This window comes from Carettochelys insculpta, chromosome 9, assembly GCF_033958435.1.
Source record: "Carettochelys insculpta isolate YL-2023 chromosome 9, ASM3395843v1, whole genome shotgun sequence".
NCBI lineage: Eukaryota > Metazoa > Chordata > Testudines > Carettochelyidae > Carettochelys > Carettochelys insculpta.
This window is the reverse complement of record NC_134145.1, coordinates 11,262,923-11,283,622: the sequence shown is the minus strand read 5'-3', so window position 1 is coordinate 11,283,622 and position 20,700 is coordinate 11,262,923. Positions and strand designations below refer to the sequence as shown.

Genomic DNA, 20,700 nt, shown 5'->3' with positions numbered 1-20,700 from the left:
GAAAGATATCACTATACTATGATGCATATTGCAAGTTTAAAAAAAAACAAACAAAAAAAATAACACAAATCACTGTCTGGAAATCTTACATCCAGCTTCATGTTTGTCCCACACACTACATTATGTAGGATTATCAGTCCATCTTCAGAAGATATTTAATAAACATGTTTTGCTGGACTCATATATAACTGTTCTGATCTCAGCAGAAATTAATAAATAGTAGGTACTCACAGTAAGTGGCTTTAATAGAAAAAACGGCTGCTCACACTTACCAGCTAACATTTCACTTTAACTGAAATTATACCTAAACTCATGGCAGAACTAAAACCATTATGGAGCTGGTACAGCATAACCTTGAAGAAAGCTAAGCCATACAAAAAATGAAAAAGCCTTTAATATGCATGTTTTGGTTCTGGTATTATTTCCTACAAAAAGCATGAAATACTCCCATGGTAAGGTCTTTGAGGCTAAATGAAGTCACTCTTCAGGTACCGAAGTCCTATAGTCATAGGTTACGTCAAAAGTATACATATTAAAAGAGTAAAAGCTACCGTAACAGAGAGGCTATAGAAAATATGATATACTATGCAAATAAGAAACACAAAAGTATTGCCTATCCTAGGCTCAATTTCTGAGAATAAAGGAAAAACACCCATTAGAGAACATTAATTTAAGTGAAGTGCTAATCACCACAGAAAAGAAAGAAGTAATGGTTGTGTTACAAAGTCCAAAAAAAAAACACCAACCCACACCATATAACCACCACCAGCAGGCTGACCATCACATTAACAGTGATAATGTTGACATTGACATGCAGTAAATAGAAGGTTTTACAAGATACGGACAATGAGGGAACAGATCAACGCCCATTTTGGACAGTCCAGATTTTAAGAAAGTGTTTGCATTTAATTGAACTGATGCATGCCACTCTGGTCTTAAATGTACTGAAGCAGACCAGGAATAAAACACCCCATTGCAGTTCTGAGCATAATTTTCTCTCTCACTTAACAGAATTATCAATAACAGAAAAAGAATTCTACATTAATTGTATGAGGTGTAAAACAGATCAGATCTTTCCAAATGGTGGCTCAGCACGTCAATAAGTTACTCACCATTAACGTGGATCTACAGAACAAAAGTAACCAAGTCCAGATTGCCACACTGGAGCACAGTTTGCAGGAGCATTAAACATCCTGATGGGTTTGAGAAAAAGGCTGCTGATGCCATATCCAGAATGCACGGGGCAGAGATGAAGCTTGTAGCATGGCCTGCACCCAAAACTCCAAGGGCATGTGACAACTGGAGAACGGGGTTAGGAACCCTGAACGTCACACTCCATGTAAGAATACCCATTTTTGATTATATTAATATCATGCACACAATGCCTATTAAAGTAGCTCATACATTACACTTAACATACATCTATTCAGTCTTTCAGCCAACGTGATCACGTCAGAAAGTAGCAAGGTTATTCAGAAAGCTGCATGTCAAATGACTGCCAACAACTCACCTACATACTGAGTCAAGACTGAAGCTGGCAGTGATACTAAGTTTGTCACTTCATCACTATACTATTGTTTGTCTATCACCATCAGCATGCTAGACCAACTCAAAGTGAAAAGCAAAGTATGCATGTAAGATTCATTATCAAAGGGATTTTTGGGCAAATTCTTCCTTATTCTCATAACAGTCATTCCCATTCTTGGTGGCATAGTGAGAACAATCATCACCAGTCCTTTAGTCAGTGATGTCGTTTATGTCACTAGGGCTACATCTACACATGCCCCAAACTTCGAAATGGCCATGCAAATGGCCATTTCGAAGTTTACTAATGAAGCGCTGAAATGCATATTCAGCACTCCATTAGCATGCGGGCTGCCGCGGCGCTTCGAAATTGATGCGCCTTGCCGCTGCGCGGCGCGTCCAGACGGGGCTCCTTTTCGAAAGGACGCCGCCTACTTCGAAGTCCCTTTATTTCCATGAGCTCATGGGAATAAGGGGACTTCGAAGTAGGCGGCGTCCTTTCGAAAAGGAGCCCCATCTGGACGCGCCGCGCGGCAGCAAGGCGCATCAATTTCAAAGCGCCGCGGCAGCCCGCATGCTAATGAAGCGCTGAATATGCATTTCAGCGCTTCATTAGTAAACTTCAAAATGGCCATTTGCATGGCCATTTCGAAGTTTGGGGCACGTGTAGACACAGCCTAAAACTGCTGAGAGACCTATTAATCTATCCCATCAACCTCTGCCAGCCTATATACATAGGCATAAGATTAGGCATTACAGTCATCCAGTTGTTCCAAAATAAATCTGTGTTCTTTAGGGATGGTGAACACCTTCTAACCACCATGATTTACTTGTATTATGGAAGGACTTGCCTACTTCAGCAAAATAAATGCATGTAAGCAAATCCAAACTACACTACGTTCCAAGTTGTAAGCCATCTCCTCTGCAGTCTGTACTTGCTAAGCTTTATACCCTCTGTACTCCGCCACGGTTGTATGGCACTAGAATTCATGCAGCTGTCAAATAAAATTGTTTCAGAAATCACCTGATATACAAATCTCCTCACTTCCTAGGCCCTACTGTTGTGAACACAGACCATTCACCCAGGAGGATTCCACACAAGCTTCACGTAAATTGGAATGAAGGATGATACTGTAAGAGTAGCTTTACCAAATCTATACTTGCCCAGATCCAGTGGCTAGGAATCCCAACAAAATCTACAAAGATTCTACAGCTCAGGATCCTCCCCACAAGTTAAATGGCAAATTCAATCACTCTCTCCCCCGAAGAGCCTAATTTTCAAGGTTTTGAACCAAAAAGGGGGTCTGCATTCAGAAATTCTTTAGCTGTCTCACTGGATGTAATAAAAGGCCTGGGTGAAAAGCAGAAACAGTGAACCACAGATGCTGAGCTGGACTACAAAAGTGGTTCCTTAATATAAAGTTTTAGTGAATCTACTTGTTAAGTAGAACTGCTCAAAGCTGTATTCAAATGCCAATGCATTAATACAAATGAGACTTTGAAATAATAGTGCTTTATATTACTGGTCATGCCAAGGAAACAGAGTTAATTATACCAATAAGTTATTTCAGACCACCCAGTGCTCAAGTCCTGTTCCCACAGGTTTGCTGTCTCAAAGCAGTACTTCAAGAGTCACCGACTGAAATGGAAAAATAGACAATTCTGCATTAACTACAACCCAAATTTTGGCCAACGGATTGCTACAAGAAGGTCTGAGCCACATTTATTAGCAACTACCATTAAACAAAAGTAATATGATGGGAGATGGATGCATAACTTCATTCTGAAAGTAACACGTTTGTTGTAACCCTAAATAGACTAACAAAAAAAAAAAAAAAAACAAAAAAAAAAAAACCAAACCTTTAAGTTTCCTTCTCCTGTAAGGAACTCTGAGTACCCAGCGTCAGTGGCTAACAGTCCCACAAACTGCATTGTTGGCCGTTGTTGAATAAATGCTTCAACAGCTTCATCTGTAACATGTTTTCTTCCAGAAATGTCCAAAGACACAAGGTTAGGTAAAATATCTTTCTGTTCTAGTAAACGAAGTGCTATATCTGATGTGAATTGTTTATCATCAGAAATATCAAGATGATTCAGATATTTTAGTTCTCTTAAAACATCCAAAATCTGCGTTGTTGTCATTTTCAAGCATTTCAGGTGATGCATTGTCAAAGATTTTAGTTGATCCTTGCAAGTGAGGAGTGCAGTTATATCAGTGACAGAGGTATTGGATATATCTAGACTTTCTAACCTTGGAAGCGATGCAACGTCTGCTAAGTCTTCATTGTAGAAAAGAACATTGGTAATGCTCAAAGCACGAAGACCAGACAACTGACTGAAACATCTTTCGTATGGGTCCTCCAAGGAGAGAGTTAATGAATTCAGAACAAGGCATTGGAGGTTTTGTTGAATCCATTTATTGCTGCCAAGTCCGCTTATGATGTCTGTGATCGTAATGTCTGCATTCACCCCCGTAGCATCAAGTTCTACCAACTTGTGATGGCAAAATGCTTTCCGGAAAGCCACTGCAGAGATTTTTGCTTTGCGGATACAAGCGCGTTTCAAGCGCATCTGGTTGCCTCGGAAGATGCCCACAGTTCCATCGTTCAGCAGCCCTGTTTGAAAACAGCAATAAGTTTTAATGAGCTCAAATTTTATTTTTTAAAAAACAGAAGAAAAATGACACAGTTTAACAAGATGAACTGTTTCGTAATGCATTGTTTGCAATTAGTATTATAATTAGGGGTCTACCAAATTCAGTGTGGTGAAAAGTACATCACAGACTATTAAATCTGATGTCCCCCATCAAGTCTGGTCTTTGGCTACCCAGGTCTCAAGGCAGTGCTGCCATACCACAGGAGTAAAGGTGGCAATACCATGCCACACTTATTTCTCCTCTACTGCTGGCAGGCAGCACTGCCTATGGAATTGGACATCTGTCTGGCAGCCATCACTCTCCATTCTGCCTTCAGAGCTGGGTAGCAAGACAGTGGAGCTGTCGACTGAATGCTCAGCATTGAAGACAGCGTGCTTGCTTGCAGCAGGGAAGAAATAAGGGTGGCATAGGGTTGCCAGCCTTATTTCTGTATTGCTGATAGTGACAGGGCTGCCTGGGCAATAGCCACTCAGCCTCAGGAAGCAGGGCCACCAACAGCAATGTAAATGAAACAATGGAAAAATACTGAAGCCCCCAAAAGGCATATGACCACCTTTTGGGTCTGGGAGTCTCATCTGAGAAACATTGGAGAAATCTCAAATTTTTCCCAGGTTAGCCACAGCATAAATAGCATATTTTGCAGATGTGTTAATGTGCAATTTGGCCATGATTTAAATTGAACCCTAGTTATAACTTATAAACAACCTAATCTGCTTCTTATAGGGCTGAAAAGTTCAACTGGTAATTAACCTATCTTTAAAAAAAACTGATGAATTATGTTTGAGATGGATAATTTCAAATAAAACCTGTAATTATATAGATCTGACACAACCTTATGAAAACTGGTTAGAAATTTGACAAAAATGAAATTTGGAAAAAAAAAACCACACACATTTTGCCTAGGTTCCTCTCACCCATCATTTCTCAGCTGGTCCATATTGGAGGCTTAGAGTCTGATATTAGAAATAAAGAACCTTCTTTAACTATTTAAACAAAATAAAAAACAAAACCCAGAACAGTTACTTTTTTAAGTGGGACCTATATACTAAACAAAGCTAATGAAGCTCTATTATACATTCCTCACACTCAGAATGTACCAGTTGCTTAGAAAGAGACTCAGTGTCAAAAACACACCTGGAAAATATTGAAGAGATCTCCAGGAAAGGAAAGAGGGGTGGAGGGTGAAGAAGGGAGAGAGAGAAAAAGTTCGGTGTCATATGCAGTGTAACATAGCATTTAAAAAAAAACAATCCAGTTTTGGTTTAAATATGAAGATGTCAGAGGACCACTGTCCTCTGCAACACCCTGTAAGACCATGACAAAAATATCATGCTTGCTTCGGGAGCTCCTTACTATCCGAAATATAGTCAGATTGGAAAGAGTTAGATATTTCTTACTTGTATAATTTGAGAAGCATGCTTATTGCTTTATAGCATCAATGGGCAACCCCGAACTGTGAGCAGGCCACATGAACGGGCTGCAGCAGCCTGCGGCATCCTACGGTTCCACCTGCAGCCCCACAGCCCACCCACCCCATGCACCTCTCATGCACACACTGGGGCACTGGAGCCCTGCACATCTCCAAACATTTTCACAGTACGCAAGTCACCCAATTTGCACTCCATCCCCACTGCCCCCCCTCCCTGAGCTGTGTCCCTGTGCATGAGAAGCATGATGAGAAGGGGAAAAAACAAGGGGTTCACAAGGTACAGGTGGATCCCCAGAGGGCCACAGGTTGCCCACCACTGCTTTATAGGCTTTCAGGGGCAAGAACCTCAGTTCCACTCCAGCTACCAGGCAGGAGTGAAAAGAGCCCAAAACTTCTGCCCCAAAGAGTTTATATTCTATAACATGAAGTGCACAGAAAAGGAAACTACAAAAAGCAATGAGACTAAATGCAGGATATTAAAGCTGGGACGTTAATATTACAACTTATCTGGAATTTTTCTAAAATTTGTTATGTTGATCATTTATGATTTCCACCACTATCCAACTAATTCTACAGGGATGGAGACAGACACTAAGCTTTACAAACATTTTGTAATGGGTATATTTTAAGAAAGGGGAAGCTTGCTAAACCAAGCAAAAGAGAAAATCAGTAATACCATGAGGGGAAAAACTAAGTGAACTTAATTTGGTTAAGAAATAATCAAATTACTTCTGCTTATCTGCTGAACTGCTCACGTCACAGTTCTCACAGCCTATCAAGTTCTTCTTCCCGTTTATCTGTTTCAACCACCTATTACCTAATGTCTGTCATGAAAACTGAATACTGTGGAACTAGGGCTGTCTTCTTTACTATTTGCTTTCATAATGCCTTCCACAATGCAGCTGCAATCATTAACTGAGGTTTATATGTATTAATCTAATACAAAATAGCTGAAGTCCAAGGTCAGGATAGCTGTCTACAAATATTATTAGGCAATACATATCAAGAGTGGAGGGGCATTTAGAAAAAAATAGTTTTTCTCCTTCAGAATCATCTTCACTCTCCCATATTAAAAATTCAGGAAAAAAAGATGACAGTTACCTACTAAGACAATCTAGGCTACAACAAAGGCATTGCACTCTCTTTAAAATACATTTTAAGCATTTTATCCAGTCTATAAATATCTCCAAAGACAAGTTTTCCACTATAGCCATGTCTACACGTGCATGCTACTTCAAAGTAGCAGCACTAACTTCGAAATAGCGCCCGGCACGGCTACACGCGCCGGGCGCTATTTCGAAGTTAACTTCAACGTTAGGCGGCGAGACGTCGAAGTCGCTAACCCCATGAGGGGATAGGAATAGCGCCCTACTTCGACGTTGAACGTCGAAATAGGGACCGTGTAGTCGTTGCGCGTCCCGCAACTTCGAAATAGCGGGGTCCGCCATGGCGACCATCAGCTGAGGGGTTGAGAGACGCTCTCTCTCGAGCCCCTGCGGGGCTCTATGGTCACCGTGGGCAGCAGCCCTTAGCCCAGGGCTTCTGGCTGCTGCTGCGGCAGCTGGGGATCCATGCTGCAGGCACAGGGTCTGCAACCAGCTGTCAGCTCTGTGTATTTTATGTTGTTTAGTGCAACTGTGTCTGGGAGGGGCCCTTTAAGGGAGCAGCTTGCTGTTGAGTCCGCCCTGTGACCCTGTCTGCAGCTGTGCCTGGCACCCTTATTTCGATGTGTGCTACTTTGGCATGTAGACGTTCCCTCGCAGAGCCTATTTCGATGTGGTGCCGCGCAACGTCGAAGTTGAACATCGACATTGCCAGCCCTGGAGGACGTGTAGACGTTACTCATCGAAATAGCCTATTTCGATGTAGGCTTCACGTGTAGACGTAGCCTATTACTTCATGAGAATCTGCAATGTAATATATTTACAGTTCTCACATGCAAACAGCTTTTTTTAAAACAAAGACACACATCTGATCTAAAAAATTCCCCATTATACCAAGTATAAATCAAATGAGGTGGCTGCCCTCAAAAACAGATTTGAGTGAAGGCACCCATTAAAGCTACACTTTATTTTCTTCTTACTATATATTAAGGTTTTGACAATTTTTTGTAACGCAGTCCCCGGTCTGGTTTGTCTTTTCAGCAAGAAACACACAGTAAGCAGCGTGTATAAGGCTAACATGAAATGAATGAAGGTGTTAAAGCCATTGATTTCAAATGTAATTATACAGATGCAGGAACAGACTTCAGTTAAGTACTCTATGAAAGACACTATGGACATTCTTATTAAATATCTAACCACTTTAATGGAGTGGGCCGTTCTGTTAATGACCTGAAAGTCTGTGTTTTACTGAAAAGGAACTTTCACAGCCATTTGGAAAGAGAGGCTGCTGAACTCTCTTTTATATTCAAATTTGACACATTAACATGTGGTTTGAACCAGGATGGCAATTTTCTAGCTCATTGTAGGGGCTCTTTTACATACTTTGCTTTATGCAATTCTTGACTTCCCCCCTCCTTCTGCCCCTCTGCTCTCTGATTTGCTCACCTTGATAATTTTTGGTTCTCTGTGCCTTAAATAGTGAGTCTGTTCTGTTATGGCTTTGGTCTGAAGAAGTGGGTCTGTCCCACAAAAGCTCATCACCTAATAAATTATTTTGTTAGTCTTTAAAGTGCTGCTGAACTGCTTTTTTGTTTCAAGCATCTCCAGAAAGAGATAGGGTTAAATTAATCTGATGAATGGATAGAAATAAAAACCACAGTTAGAAGTGCTGATGTCTAATCAAAAAGAAATATTAAGCCGAGGTCATAAACAAGGGACAAAGGACATTTTATCTGGAGGGCAGCTATCTATCCACCCATGAAGCCTTCAGCAGAAATTGTGACAAAGCCAAAAGAGCAAAGATCTCTTTCCATTAAGAGAATACAAGAGAGAGTTAACATGGCTCTGGTGCCATATCCCACTAGCTTACCAGTGGGGGTTGCAACATCATATTCTAGTGGAAAAAATCTACTGCTGCTATCCTCAAAATAAAGCTTTTACCATGAAATGCCATAGTCTTCAGCAGTCGATCAGCCACTTCTTGTGGAAACATTCCAGGATCCTGCAAACACAGTGTTCCATCTTGTCTTTCTGTACAAAACTTCTCTAAGTCAGCCGTCAGAAAATTCAAGCAGATATCAAGTAAAGTGTATGGAGATGCCTCCTCCTGTTGGAAGCAAAACAGAACCAAATTATTGAGATATTAGTATTAAACCTGAAATACTGGCCATGAATGATCAAGCCCATTTATAAACACAGTCAGTGTTTTGTTAGCACAATTCTCATCACTAAAGGAAAGGGTAGCATTACAGAATCTGCTGAGGCGGACACCCTATTACTACATATTTAATTTTAATTATTTTAATCTCACTTTGTACCAGAAGAATGGCATCCTTTAAATATAGTTAAGATATAAAATATGATCCTATTATTTTTCCATTCCTCTATTAAAAATAAAAAAACAAACAAACAATGTTTAAAAGCCACTATATTCAAAAGAAACACTAGGCACCCACCATAAACTGTATGATGTAAAGACTATGCTTTTGTTGGATACTGGTCTATCACATCTGCTGAAGCACAAAACCATAGTGCTCCTTATTTTACGTTATGGTGAATAAAAATAGTTATTTAAAAATAAACTGATATTTTAATACTTCTTTTATAAAACAATCTCTTTGAATTAAAAGTTTAAAATTTTAAATAACCAATGTTAATGCCTAAATATCATATGAACAACAAAAATAATGCATTGGAATAATGATCTCTCCTCAACATTTAATCAGTGTTGTTTTTGTAAATATATACAAACTTGGAGGAAAACATCTAACTGGGAAGGTCACCTGAAGTTATATAAATGTGTAAAAATTTCATGTACTCCATTAAATATCTATCATTTTAAATCTTAATAATAGAGCAAATATTGACATTTCACAAATGCAAACAAATTCAATTTCTATTGTACAGTAATCCCACAAAATATGTGCATTTTGAATGTGTACATCTTGCCTTTATGCGAAGGAAGGGCAGTGCTGTGAGTGGGGGCAGGAAGACCCCACAGGCCGGTGGCAGGAAGCCAGCTGGGCAGCACCTGGCCAGCAGAGCCAGCTGCAGGGTTCCTGGCTGGTGGGAGAGAGGGGGCAGGGAGACCCCACAGCCCCGCGCCTGGACATCGGCTTGGCAGCACCCAGCCGCAGGGCAGGGAAACCCCATGGCCCCACAGCTGGAGCCTTCTCCCTCCCCTCTCTCAGCTATGTGGAGATCCATACAGCTGGGGGAAGGGTGGGAGAAGGCTCTTAGCCTGGTTCCTGGCTCCTCACTTGCTGACACTGGGAAGCTGACCAGTCATGAGCTGGTCAGTTTCCTGGGTCCCGCAAGTGGTGGGGAGCTGGGTACCAACCGGCAGCCTAGTTCTGGGCTCCCCTGCACTGGCGGGACATGGGAAACTGACCAGCCATAAGCCCCCACCCCTCCGGTTCCCAGCTCCTCAACACTCTGGGAGTCAGGAAACTGACTAGCCCTAGTGGCCTTGTCAGTTTCCCAGCTCCTGCAAGCCCAGAGGATCTGGGAACCAGGCTGCAGCCTGATTCCTCTCTCTCCTGATCCCCCCGACTTGTGTGAAAATTTGAGTTATGAGGTGTTGCAGATATGCAACCCTCACGTAACTCGAGGATTTTCTGTATACAAAAGCTTTTGCCTTCCTCACTTCTAGCTTAGCAGCAGCAGCAGCAGCAGGAGGAATATTTTCCCACTTTGAACAAGTTCATTCAAAATTAAACTATTCGGCATCTGAGAAAGCGGGAAAGCTTTTCTTCTTCTCATCTATAAATAAAAAACAGGTGGGACACAATGAGATATACTATTTCTAAAATCCTGAAGGACGTTAAGTGCCAAATCCATTTGAAAATCTGATGCAAAGACGCAGAAAAGTCATTAATTATAATTGATGCTTCCTGGCCATGTCGACGCTAGCCCCTTCCTTTCAGAAGGGGCATGGTAATGAGCAAGCTGGGAAGATGCTAATGAGGCACTGCTATGAAAAAATTGGGTTGTCTAGTCTTTCTTCTTTCATGATGCATAAAAACAGTCTGAAAGTCTTCTGAACAGAATTTTGGATAACCACTTAAAAAAAAATCACTTCTTTTTAAAAGTGGAGGAGGTCTCTTTAACCTAAAATTATTTAATACTTGAAGGAGCTAGATGGTGACTGCTGATTCTCAATCGAGAACCAGAATCCTTGTTCAACAGCATATGAAATTTTCTCCCATTTAACAAAAAAATGTATCTGCTGACATCAACTCTAGTGCTTGTAATTTGCTGCTTCAACCCCTGCTGGAAGCAAAACATTGGTGAAATTAATTGCTCTTGGTAAATTTATACTCTTTTTGCCAGAAAATTTTGAACCTCTTTCATCTGGGACTCTCTGGTTGGTTAACACCCGTGGTCCAACACGGTCTGGGACTCTGGGTGCTCCAGGGTTGAAGCACTCACAGAGAAAAACTGGCATAGCAGGACCATGGATGTTGCCAGACCACAAAGCTGGGCCAGCAACTGGGAGAACAGCTCTGGGGCCAGCGGTTGGAATCTAGCGGCCAGCACTGACCTTCCTGGTATGACAAATTTACTAGTTCAGGGACGCTCTGGTCATGAGGGTGCCAGACCAGGGAGGTCCAACCTGTACTTTTGTGTATCAATTACACCAATAATAGGCTTTGCTGATTGACATGTAATTGAAACGAACTGGAAGACAGGATCAAAACAAAAAGCAGTCAAGTAGCACTTTAAAGACTAGCAAAATAGTTTATTAGGTGAGCTTTCGTGGGACAGACCCACTTCTTCAGACCATAGCCAGACCAGAACAGACTCAATATTTCAGGCACAGAGAACCAAAAACAGTAAGCAAGGAGGACAAATCAGAAAAAGATAATCAAGGTGAGCAAATCAGAGTGTGGAGAGGTGAGGGGGAAGGTCAAGAATTAGATTGAGCCACGTATGCAGACGAGCCCCTATAGCGACTCAGAAAGTTCCCATCACGATTTAAACCATGTGTTAATGTGCCGAATTTGAATATAAGAGCCAGCTCCCTTTCCAGAATGGTGCGATAATTCCTCTTCTGTAACACACATACCTTTAGGTCATTGACAGAATGCCCCATTCCATTAAAATGTTGACTAACTGGTTTGTGGATCTGGAGTGTTTTGAGGTCTGTTTTGTGCCCGTTGACCCTTTGTCTAAGGGAGTTAAAAGTCTGTCCAATATACAAAGCATCTGGGTATTGTTGGCACATGAGGGCATATATGATGTTAGTAGAGGAGCATGAGAAAGTGCCCGTGATTCTGTGAGTAACCTGGTTAGGTCCAGTGATGGTATTTCCAGAAAAGATATGTGGACAAAGCTGGCAGCGGGCTTTGTTGCAGGGAAAGGTTCCAGGACTGGTGTTCCTGGGGTATAGACTGTGGCTGTTAGTAAGGATCCTCATGAGGTTGGGAGGTGGTCTGTAGGGGAGAACAAGCATGTCACCCAGGGCCTTCTGGAGTGTAGCATCCTGATTAAGGATAGGTTGTAGGTCTTTAATAATTCATTGCAGTGGTCTGAGTTGGGGGCTGTAGGTGATGACCAGTGGTGTTCTGTTCATGGCTTTTTTGGGCTGATCTTGGAGTAGCTGGTCACTGGGTATTCATCTGGCCCTGTCGATTTGTTTTTTTTACTTCTCCTGGTGGGTAATTCCGGTTTATGAATATTTGGTAAAGTTCTTGTAGTTTTTGGTCTCTGTCAGTTGGATCAGAGCAAATGCAATTGTACCTAAGAGCTTGACTGTAAACAATGGATCTAGTCACATGTGCAGGATGGAAACTAGAAGGGTGTAGATAAGTATAGCGATCAGTAGGTTTTCGATACAGTGTGGTGCTGATCAGGCTATCCTTGATTAGTACTGTAGCGTCCAGGAAATGTATCTTTTGCATGTTGTAATCGAGGCATAAGTTGATGGTGGGGTGTAGACAGGAGTACAAGTTAAAAAGTTGTCTGATCAAAGGTGAGACAACATTAATACCTTAGATCTAAACATCCCTAAATTTTCAGGGAAGTTCAAATGAAAGTTTTAAAACTTTGACCCATCTCCAGCCTGAATCTGTTCAAAATGCTTATTCTTCACTATAGAAGGGCATCCAACAGTATCCATTCACACCAATTACTTGTACACACACCCCAGTCCATCTTTCATGAACTTCATTGGTTCCAACCACAGTGAGCGCGAAACTGTGCACACTACTTCTTTAAATCTGTGACAAATTGGCACGCGTGTAGTGTTAGAGAAATAATTTTTCTACTCCTCTATTTAGAGGATTAAGTTTTTACATTTCACTTAACTTGGAAAATGGAAATGAACTAGTTTTACTTTTGCTTCTGATTCATTTCACTGTCATGCATTAATATAGTACTGCCACATTCAAATTGTAAGCACTGCCTAGGTCTGTTTAAATCTGAACAAAAGCCATTTAATATAGAAATATTTCTACCGTATGTTGTGATTAGATTATTTAGGCTATTACACAAAAGTCTATCTACTTGACAGAGACCCTTTAATCTCAGTACTTTTCCATCCTGTCAAGGTCACTACATAAAAGCCACAAGAAAATCAGGCAAAGAAACAGACCTCATGCGTCTTTTGTGCTGTACCTTTGAAAGACTGACACATTTAGTACGTGAGATACAGAACACCATTATACTGGGATTATAGTTCTCCCTTATAAAAGTAGAATAGTTTTCTATAACTTTTTAAAAAACCTTTGTTTAGAAATGACTATTTTAATAAATGTTTTATTAAACACAAATAACTATGAAAAACTACAAAATATTTTGTTACTAGTACATGTAAGTTATTAAAATAAATTTCAGCATCTAATAACCTCCTACTGGATATGATAGACTGAAGCGCAATGCCTCCTTCAATTCAAATTCTGATTATAAGCACGTAAAGGAGTGTGTTGGGCAGGTTTACTACACACAGAATTCTCTCCCCAACAAATAAAACAGAACACGTCCTAAAACTGCTTCCCACCATATCCCAATAAATTGTTTATTAAAGAGGAAGTGTTTTGTCGTATATGAAGTTTCTATATTTACAGACAGTATAATTTATAAAGGGCTACTTCACATTCTTGAATTACTGATTCCTAAATCCAACCAGTCTTGTATTAGTTTAAGATTAATAAAGAGGATTACTTTATCAAGAACATTCAACCATGTTTTCCTGAATGTCTTCTGAAACAGAAGTATGCAAACCACAAATCACATATAGTAAGCCCCCAAAATATGCAGCTTCAAGTTGTGCATAACTCACTTTAACCTTGATTTAGGCACAACTTGAAGCTGCTTTGTGGCTGTCAGATGGCCTAGCTGCCCACAACTGCAGGTAGCTAGGCATGCTAAGAGCCCCTTCTCCTTGTTTTGCCCCAATATGTGGCTGTGGAAGGACCAGGGCTGGTCAGTTTCCCAGCTCTGCAAGGGGAGGGGAGCTGGGAGCTAGCTGGTCAGTTTCCCCAGTCCTGCAAGCAGCAGGGAGGCAGTAATCAGGCTACCTCCTGTTTCCTGGCTCCTGCTAGCCCAGGTGAGCTGGGAACCAGGCTGCAGCCTGGTTTCCATATCCCCCTGACTTGTGCAAAAATCTGAGTTACCCGGGGGTTGCAGGAATGCAACCCCCCACGTAACTTGAGGGTTTGCTGTATGCTCATTATACACTATACCAACAAGTATATCTGACATCTTGTATCAAGCAGACTGCTCTGGCCTAACCAACAAAAAAAGGCTAGCTTCACTATCCTCAATAATGACTGCAAATTCATTTGCTTCATTGAAAGTTCTTATATCTCAGACTCTTTCTAGGAAAAAGAAAAATAAAGAGTAGCTTTCGCTTAATTAGCCTATATTTTATGAATCAGCGTAAAAGCTTTGAAGATTTTTCCAGAACACTGATAGAATTTAAATAGGGAGATATGGATCTTCCTGAGAAACCTATATCAACTTTAAGAGCTCAATTTGTTTCTCTAGCCAAAAATGCCTTATGATTGCTGCTTCTTCTCGGTCTCCATTACAGAAGGGGATGTGCTCTATGTCACTTGTAAACATAAATAGCACAGTACTTTTTAAAATAGGAGATAACAAAAATCAACTTTCCAACACAGCAGAATTACCTTGGTTCGTTACCTTCGATCCAAGGACACGGATTTATTCCCTTCTTCATTTTCAATAGCATACTGTCAAAAATTTAAGAGCAATCACATCTGTGACAGTAAAAATTTTTTCCCCTAGTAACGGCTATACACAGAAGACCTTGAGCGCTGTCTAAAAAGAGAAGTTATTTTCCTCTACATTGCACATTAAAGGTGACTTTACATTTGGTTTCCTTAGGAGTAACTGATATGGGATTTGTGGGACTGGAGGTGTGCTCAGAAACATTTGTGATTAGAACTTAGTTGCACGCTGTCATGAATGAGTGCAGGGAAGCGGTTAATCTCCCTGAGGTAACCTAAATCACAGGTGAGCCAAAAGCAGAGAAGTAGCTTTGTTTAAACTGAGCACAAGTGCAGAGAGAAAGATGGGAGGGAGAAGGAGGCAATCGAAATGAGTCCCATAAATATCCTGACCATTGTAAAATCAGCCATAGAGGTGTACGTACAAGGGAAACATACAGGTACGCACAATCAGATTATGTTTTATTTTAAATTTGGTTGGACCTGGCTGCTCTGTTTTTTCTCTTTTCTGCTGTTTGACTTAGACTGAATGATCAGCTACTGAATTAGTGGGGTTTTTTTTTTTTTTTTGTTTTTTGTTTCTAAGCCCTCTCCTGAGGGAGGTTTAAGAATTTGTGGTACCCCACAGGAAGACATCCCGAGTGTATCTTCCTGGGTGAGGGGGTCTTTTCCCTCTTGGGTGGTGGCAGCAGACTACCCCACCCCACCCCACCCCCATGGGGTCAGGGAACCTGTGACCCTGGGAAGTTTTAAGGTAATGGCTATGTATAGGCAAGGCGTTTTTAAGTCTCTGTGGGGCCTCACTTTCTACACACCATGTGTGGAGAATGAGAAGGATCCCTGGCACACCCAGAAACAGAGATGACACGCATAATAGGCTGGTTTAAGTGGACTTACGTTAACCTAATTTTGTAGGACTAAGAGAAGGATTAGTAACATGTTAATGTGTATTAGGGAACTTTCAGCAGGAACCATGGGGCTAGTAAGCGTGCGACACCCTGCTATAAACTAGAACTTACATCCCAGCTAGTATGTACTAAAACTGAAGCACCATGTTAACAAGTCCTGAAATTCACCCAACATTTTAAAACAAATGTTGTTAACAATCTCTAACATAGAAATGAAGGGAAGTAGTGTATATTCATGCACCTAAAATTCTGAACTAGAGGTACATATTAACAGCACATCAGTTCATTGACCATGTATTTTGCAGCATTGGCAGTTTAGGCCAAATACTATAATTGGTACTGTTTATGAAGATTTAATTAAAAGATATTTAACTGTAGTTACAGGGATAAGACCTGTCTCACTTCCAACTCCCCAAAACTAGATTTTCACGTAAAAATGCACTGCCTTTTAAATTTCTCCCTGCTCCAAGTCATTTTAATATTAAAGTGTTTCTTTTAGTCTATAAAGACAAGGCAAGGGCCCAAACTGGTACTGCTCTCTTGACATGATATACCAAGCCAACTGAAAAAGTGAAGCAGACAGCCCTCTGGTATAAATGTAAGTAAGGGGTTCTTAGCAGAGGATATTTAGTGAATAACCCTCAATTCTGGAACCAGTTTACCTATCTTGGTATAACAGAAACTGATTCTCTGTTTCAGGACACTATGCAAGATCCATCTGCTTTCCCCAGCTTTCAAGATGATGAGCTAGTGAAAGGGAAGGAGAGGAAAGCAAGGAGTGCTTTACAGAACAGTGATATTTACTACTTCTGATGGATAGTCAGGGAAAAAAAGAATCAATAACTGGTCTTTTTGTAAGTTTTTTAAATTGCTTTTGAATGTACAGAATATTTAATAGGTGAATTTCCTCAGAACTACTTAAAAACTATATTACATCATGGCCATAAACATCATGACCTATTACCATTACTTCCTTAATCAATCATATTCACTATTTTCTAAATGTGAGTCTACTTTTTTTTTTTAAACCTCAGACTAAAATTTTGTCTATGCTAATTTTTACCAATTTTACCAATTGTTTTGGTATAATTCCCTGTGGGTAAGGCTACACTGTGCTTTCTATTTCGGGATACATTTGTATCCCGAAATAGAAACCCAAACCCACATTCGAAATATCAGGACTATTTTGAGTGTGGTATTTTATTCCCAGTAACCCTCGCTGTACGAGGGTTAGCAGGAAGTTTGAAGTAAGCACTTATTTCAAATTCTGGTGCAGAGTAGCCTGCACGAGGTTTGAAAAAAGATGTCTCAAAATATACTACACAATTTGCATTGTGCAAATTGCATAACTTATTTCAAGCTAGGGCTACAGTGTACTTCTAGCCTGTGTGATCACTCTTATCCCAAAATAAAAGGGTTTTCTCAGGTGATGTTGGGTTTAGTTTAAACTAGGAATGTTAATGTTTAATTGGTTCACCAGTGAGCCTCACCCTAAATGGATGAGGCTTACTGGTTACTGTTAACTGGTGATGGATAGAGCAGCCCCTGCCTTCTGCTCGGGAGCCCTGTGGGCAGGGGTGCTCCAACCTGGCCAGAACAACCCCCCACATCCACAGCAGGGCAGGGGGACAACATTGCAGCCCAAACAGGGTGGGCTGATCTCCCCTGCCACCCCTCTCCTCCCCCATTTAATCATTTAACCAGTTAACAAATTAAACCAGATTTTACATTCCTAGTTTAAACCTTTCCAAATGGAGCAATTAAATGAAAAACTTAAAAAAAAAATAATCAGAGAAGTAGCTATGTTAGTCTATATCTTTGAGAACAACAAGGAGTCCTGTGGCACCTTATAGACTAATAAATATTTTGGAGCATAATCTTTCGTGGGCAAAGACCCAGTTCATCAGATGCACGAGTGGGGGGGGTTCACAGGGGTATTTAAAGAGTGGGGTCCCAGTAAAAGAGAGGGCCAGAGCTGACAAGGTCTATTCAGTCAAGGTGGAAATGGCCCATTATCAGTAGTATGTATCAAAAGAGGAAAAATCAAGTCAGATCAGACAAGGGGGGGAATGGCTCATTGTCAGATTCTACAATTAGAATTGTTCCTATCAGCAGACAGCAATAAGGGGATTTCGAAGTTGGTGGGGCCTTTCGAAAAGGACCCCCATCTGGACAAGCCGCCTGGCAGCCAAACACAGCAATTTCAAAGATCCACAACCAGCAGCATGCTAACAAGGTACTGAATATGCATTTCAGCGCCTCATTAGTAATTTTCAAAATGCCCACTTGCATGGCAATTTCAAAGATTTGTGCTAGTGCAGACGTAACCTATATGCTTAAGCCTCATTAAATATAATAAAAAGCAAAGTGTATAGTTCAGGGTTTTGTTTTTTTTAAAAAATTATTCCCACTTGTGAGAAATTTGTGATTCTCCTTTAAAAAAAAGGCAACAAGTTAACAAATGAAAGGTATTTCCTTGTCAACAATCTCTTCTACTGTAATGCTTTGGTAGTGACAGGGAATATGACTCATCCTACTGTTAAACTAATAGTGCTTTAAAGATAATTAACTGTTGCTACTCTGAAAAAGCTTATGAAACATAGAGCAGCATTTGCCAGATGTTTTTGTAAAGTCCTTGTTGCCCCTATAACCAGCTGACCGATAGACACCTTCTATACCATGAGACTTGCACAACTGAACTGTATTTCCATTTTCTGTTTGCATTCACTTTCCTATTATAGCCTCTTTTGGATGTTTGGTGTAGTCCTTTTACTTTCTGCATTAGTTCCTCCTTTGTTCTAGCTTCACCTGAACACTACATGTTGCAGCTGTGAGGGGACAGATGCCTCTTTGGGGTCTGACCTGAATGCCCCAACAGAAAAGATGTGAAACATGGAATCTTGTGATGCCCCCATAAGCATTCAAACCTGTAGAAGTGAGCTGCTGGTCTCACTGAAACACCTGGGAGCCAGGAGGCCCTTAAAGTAGCTGTGGAAACACTCCATGTAATCTACAATCTTTTTGCAGTGAGGAAAATCTGAAAACAATTCCTCCCCCACCCCTTCTACTTTTTGTCTTCCACTCCATATAACCTAATCTAATACCCTACCAGAGGGAAAAGTGAGCAGCTAATCAAATCCGTGCAATCTGCACTTGTTCACTCTGTTCAGATGACAAAGATCAATGTCTTATCCACTCAGGATTGCACTTTCAACAGCACCAGTACTGAAGGGGGGGAAAAAAAACACCACCCCACCAGTGCATTTCAGAGCCTGAGTCTACAAACTTGAACTCAATATAGGATGCGAAAAATAACAATGTAGACATTCCCACCTGAGCTGATACTGGGGCAATTAATCCCAGCAAGTTGGGTCTGTCTCAGGGTATATCTACACAAGTAAACACTTGTGGGTAGCTTGGGCTCATGGGACTCAAGATGCACAACTGCAGACGTTTAAGCTCGGGCTGCAGCCTAAACTCTAAGACCCCATCAGAGGGAAGAGTGGCAGAGGCTAGGCTCCAGCCTGAGCCAGATGACCCAGGGTCCAAGAGGTCTTTTATTCCAGTGTCAACACCCCCTCAGAACCCCAGCTAGTATCACAGAGTAAGTCAAAGTCATTACAGACTAAAGCCCTGCGGGGGAGCTACCTTGCACGCGAACACGCTTGGCTGGCCCCTGTCAGCTGACTTCCCGTCAGCGAACTACAGCTGTGGGGCTCTAGGGCGGGTGACTCCGTTTTGCAGGGTAGACAGGAGTCCCCCGAGCTGGAGCTCTGAGGGGGAGAGACGATCGACACGCGGGCTCTGCACCCACCTCACCGTCCCAGGGAGGCTGGTTGTTTGAAACCAAACGACTTACAGACCCGTACATGCCCACCATGGTCACCGCTGGGCAGGGAGGGAAAAAGGGCCCAGAGACCAGCCCGCTCCCCAGACCGCAGGCGGGCAGGAGCCCGGTACCGGTACCTCCAGACGGCCGCCGAGGCGGCTCCGACAGGGCACGCGAGACAGCGCGCCGCTGCCGGGAAGCGTAACTCGCGCCTCACAGCGCGCGGCCCCTCCCGGCCTTGACGACGGTTACAAGCAGCTCGCAGCGCACATCCACCCCCAAGCCCCCCAGCGCTCCTCAGGCGGGAGACCCGCCGGAAACACGGACTGGCCCGCACCGCGGCGACCGCAGGTCAGTCCCGAGCGGGGCCCGTCGGGGCTGCCTCGTTCCCCGCTGGTCCGCCCCCGCGAGGGCCTCTCCGCCCGCCGCGGCAGCCAGCGGAGAGTTTACCTTAACCGCGCGCGCCCGCCCCCCTCCGTGGAAGGGACTCACCATCTCTGCGCCGGGTCTCCCAGCTCCGTCACCCAGCTGCGAGCTGGGCTACAGGGCCGCCCCATCGACCTGGAAGAGAATCGGCAGCAGCCGGCTAAGGGGCGGCCGGGCCTTGGTCCCGCCTCCCTTAAAGGCGCCGCGCTCCACCAGCCGGTCTCGCAACTCACTGGGGAGAGACACGTGAGCATGCGCACCCCATGTGCGCAGGCTCAGTCCCAGCTGCTGTGGCTGCTGCCCTCACTCTGCCCTTAACGTGAGTTCAGAGTCTGCTCCTTGCGAGCATTACAAAGGGACAAATCGCAGGGAGGATGGGCCGGGTTTGCGCAGCGGCGGAAACTGGCCTGGGAGATTCAAGCAGCTTTACGGTTAGGCAGAAGAGGGGCTGGAGGAGGAACTCGGCGGGGGAGAGGTAGGCTGCCAGCCCCTGTACACGGGTTTACCCCACCCAGAGGTGAAAAGTATCAGAGGGGGTAGCCGGGTTAGTCTGGATCTGCAACAGCAACGAGGGGTCCTGTGGCACCTGATAGACTAACAGAAATGTATGAGCTTATGCACATACATTTCTGT

At 42.5% G+C, this 20,700-nt stretch overlaps 1 protein-coding gene across 1 annotated transcript in view; it reads right to left on the bottom strand.

Moving 5' to 3' along the window:
* The window catches only part of ZYG11B (zyg-11 family member B, cell cycle regulator), a 39,136-nt gene extending 18,872 nt beyond the window's left edge, over positions 1-20,264 (bottom strand). Inside the window, exons 1-3 of the mRNA XM_075002764.1 lie at positions 20,134-20,264; positions 8,654-8,819; positions 3,385-4,139 (exon numbers count right to left, since the gene is read on the bottom strand). Coding sequence (XP_074858865.1) covers positions 3,385-4,139; positions 8,654-8,819; positions 20,134-20,136 — 924 coding nt within the window. The 5' untranslated portion in view covers positions 20,137-20,264. The remainder of the gene's footprint in view (positions 1-3,384; positions 4,140-8,653; positions 8,820-20,133) is intronic.
* Between the last annotated feature and the right edge of the window lie 436 nt (positions 20,265-20,700).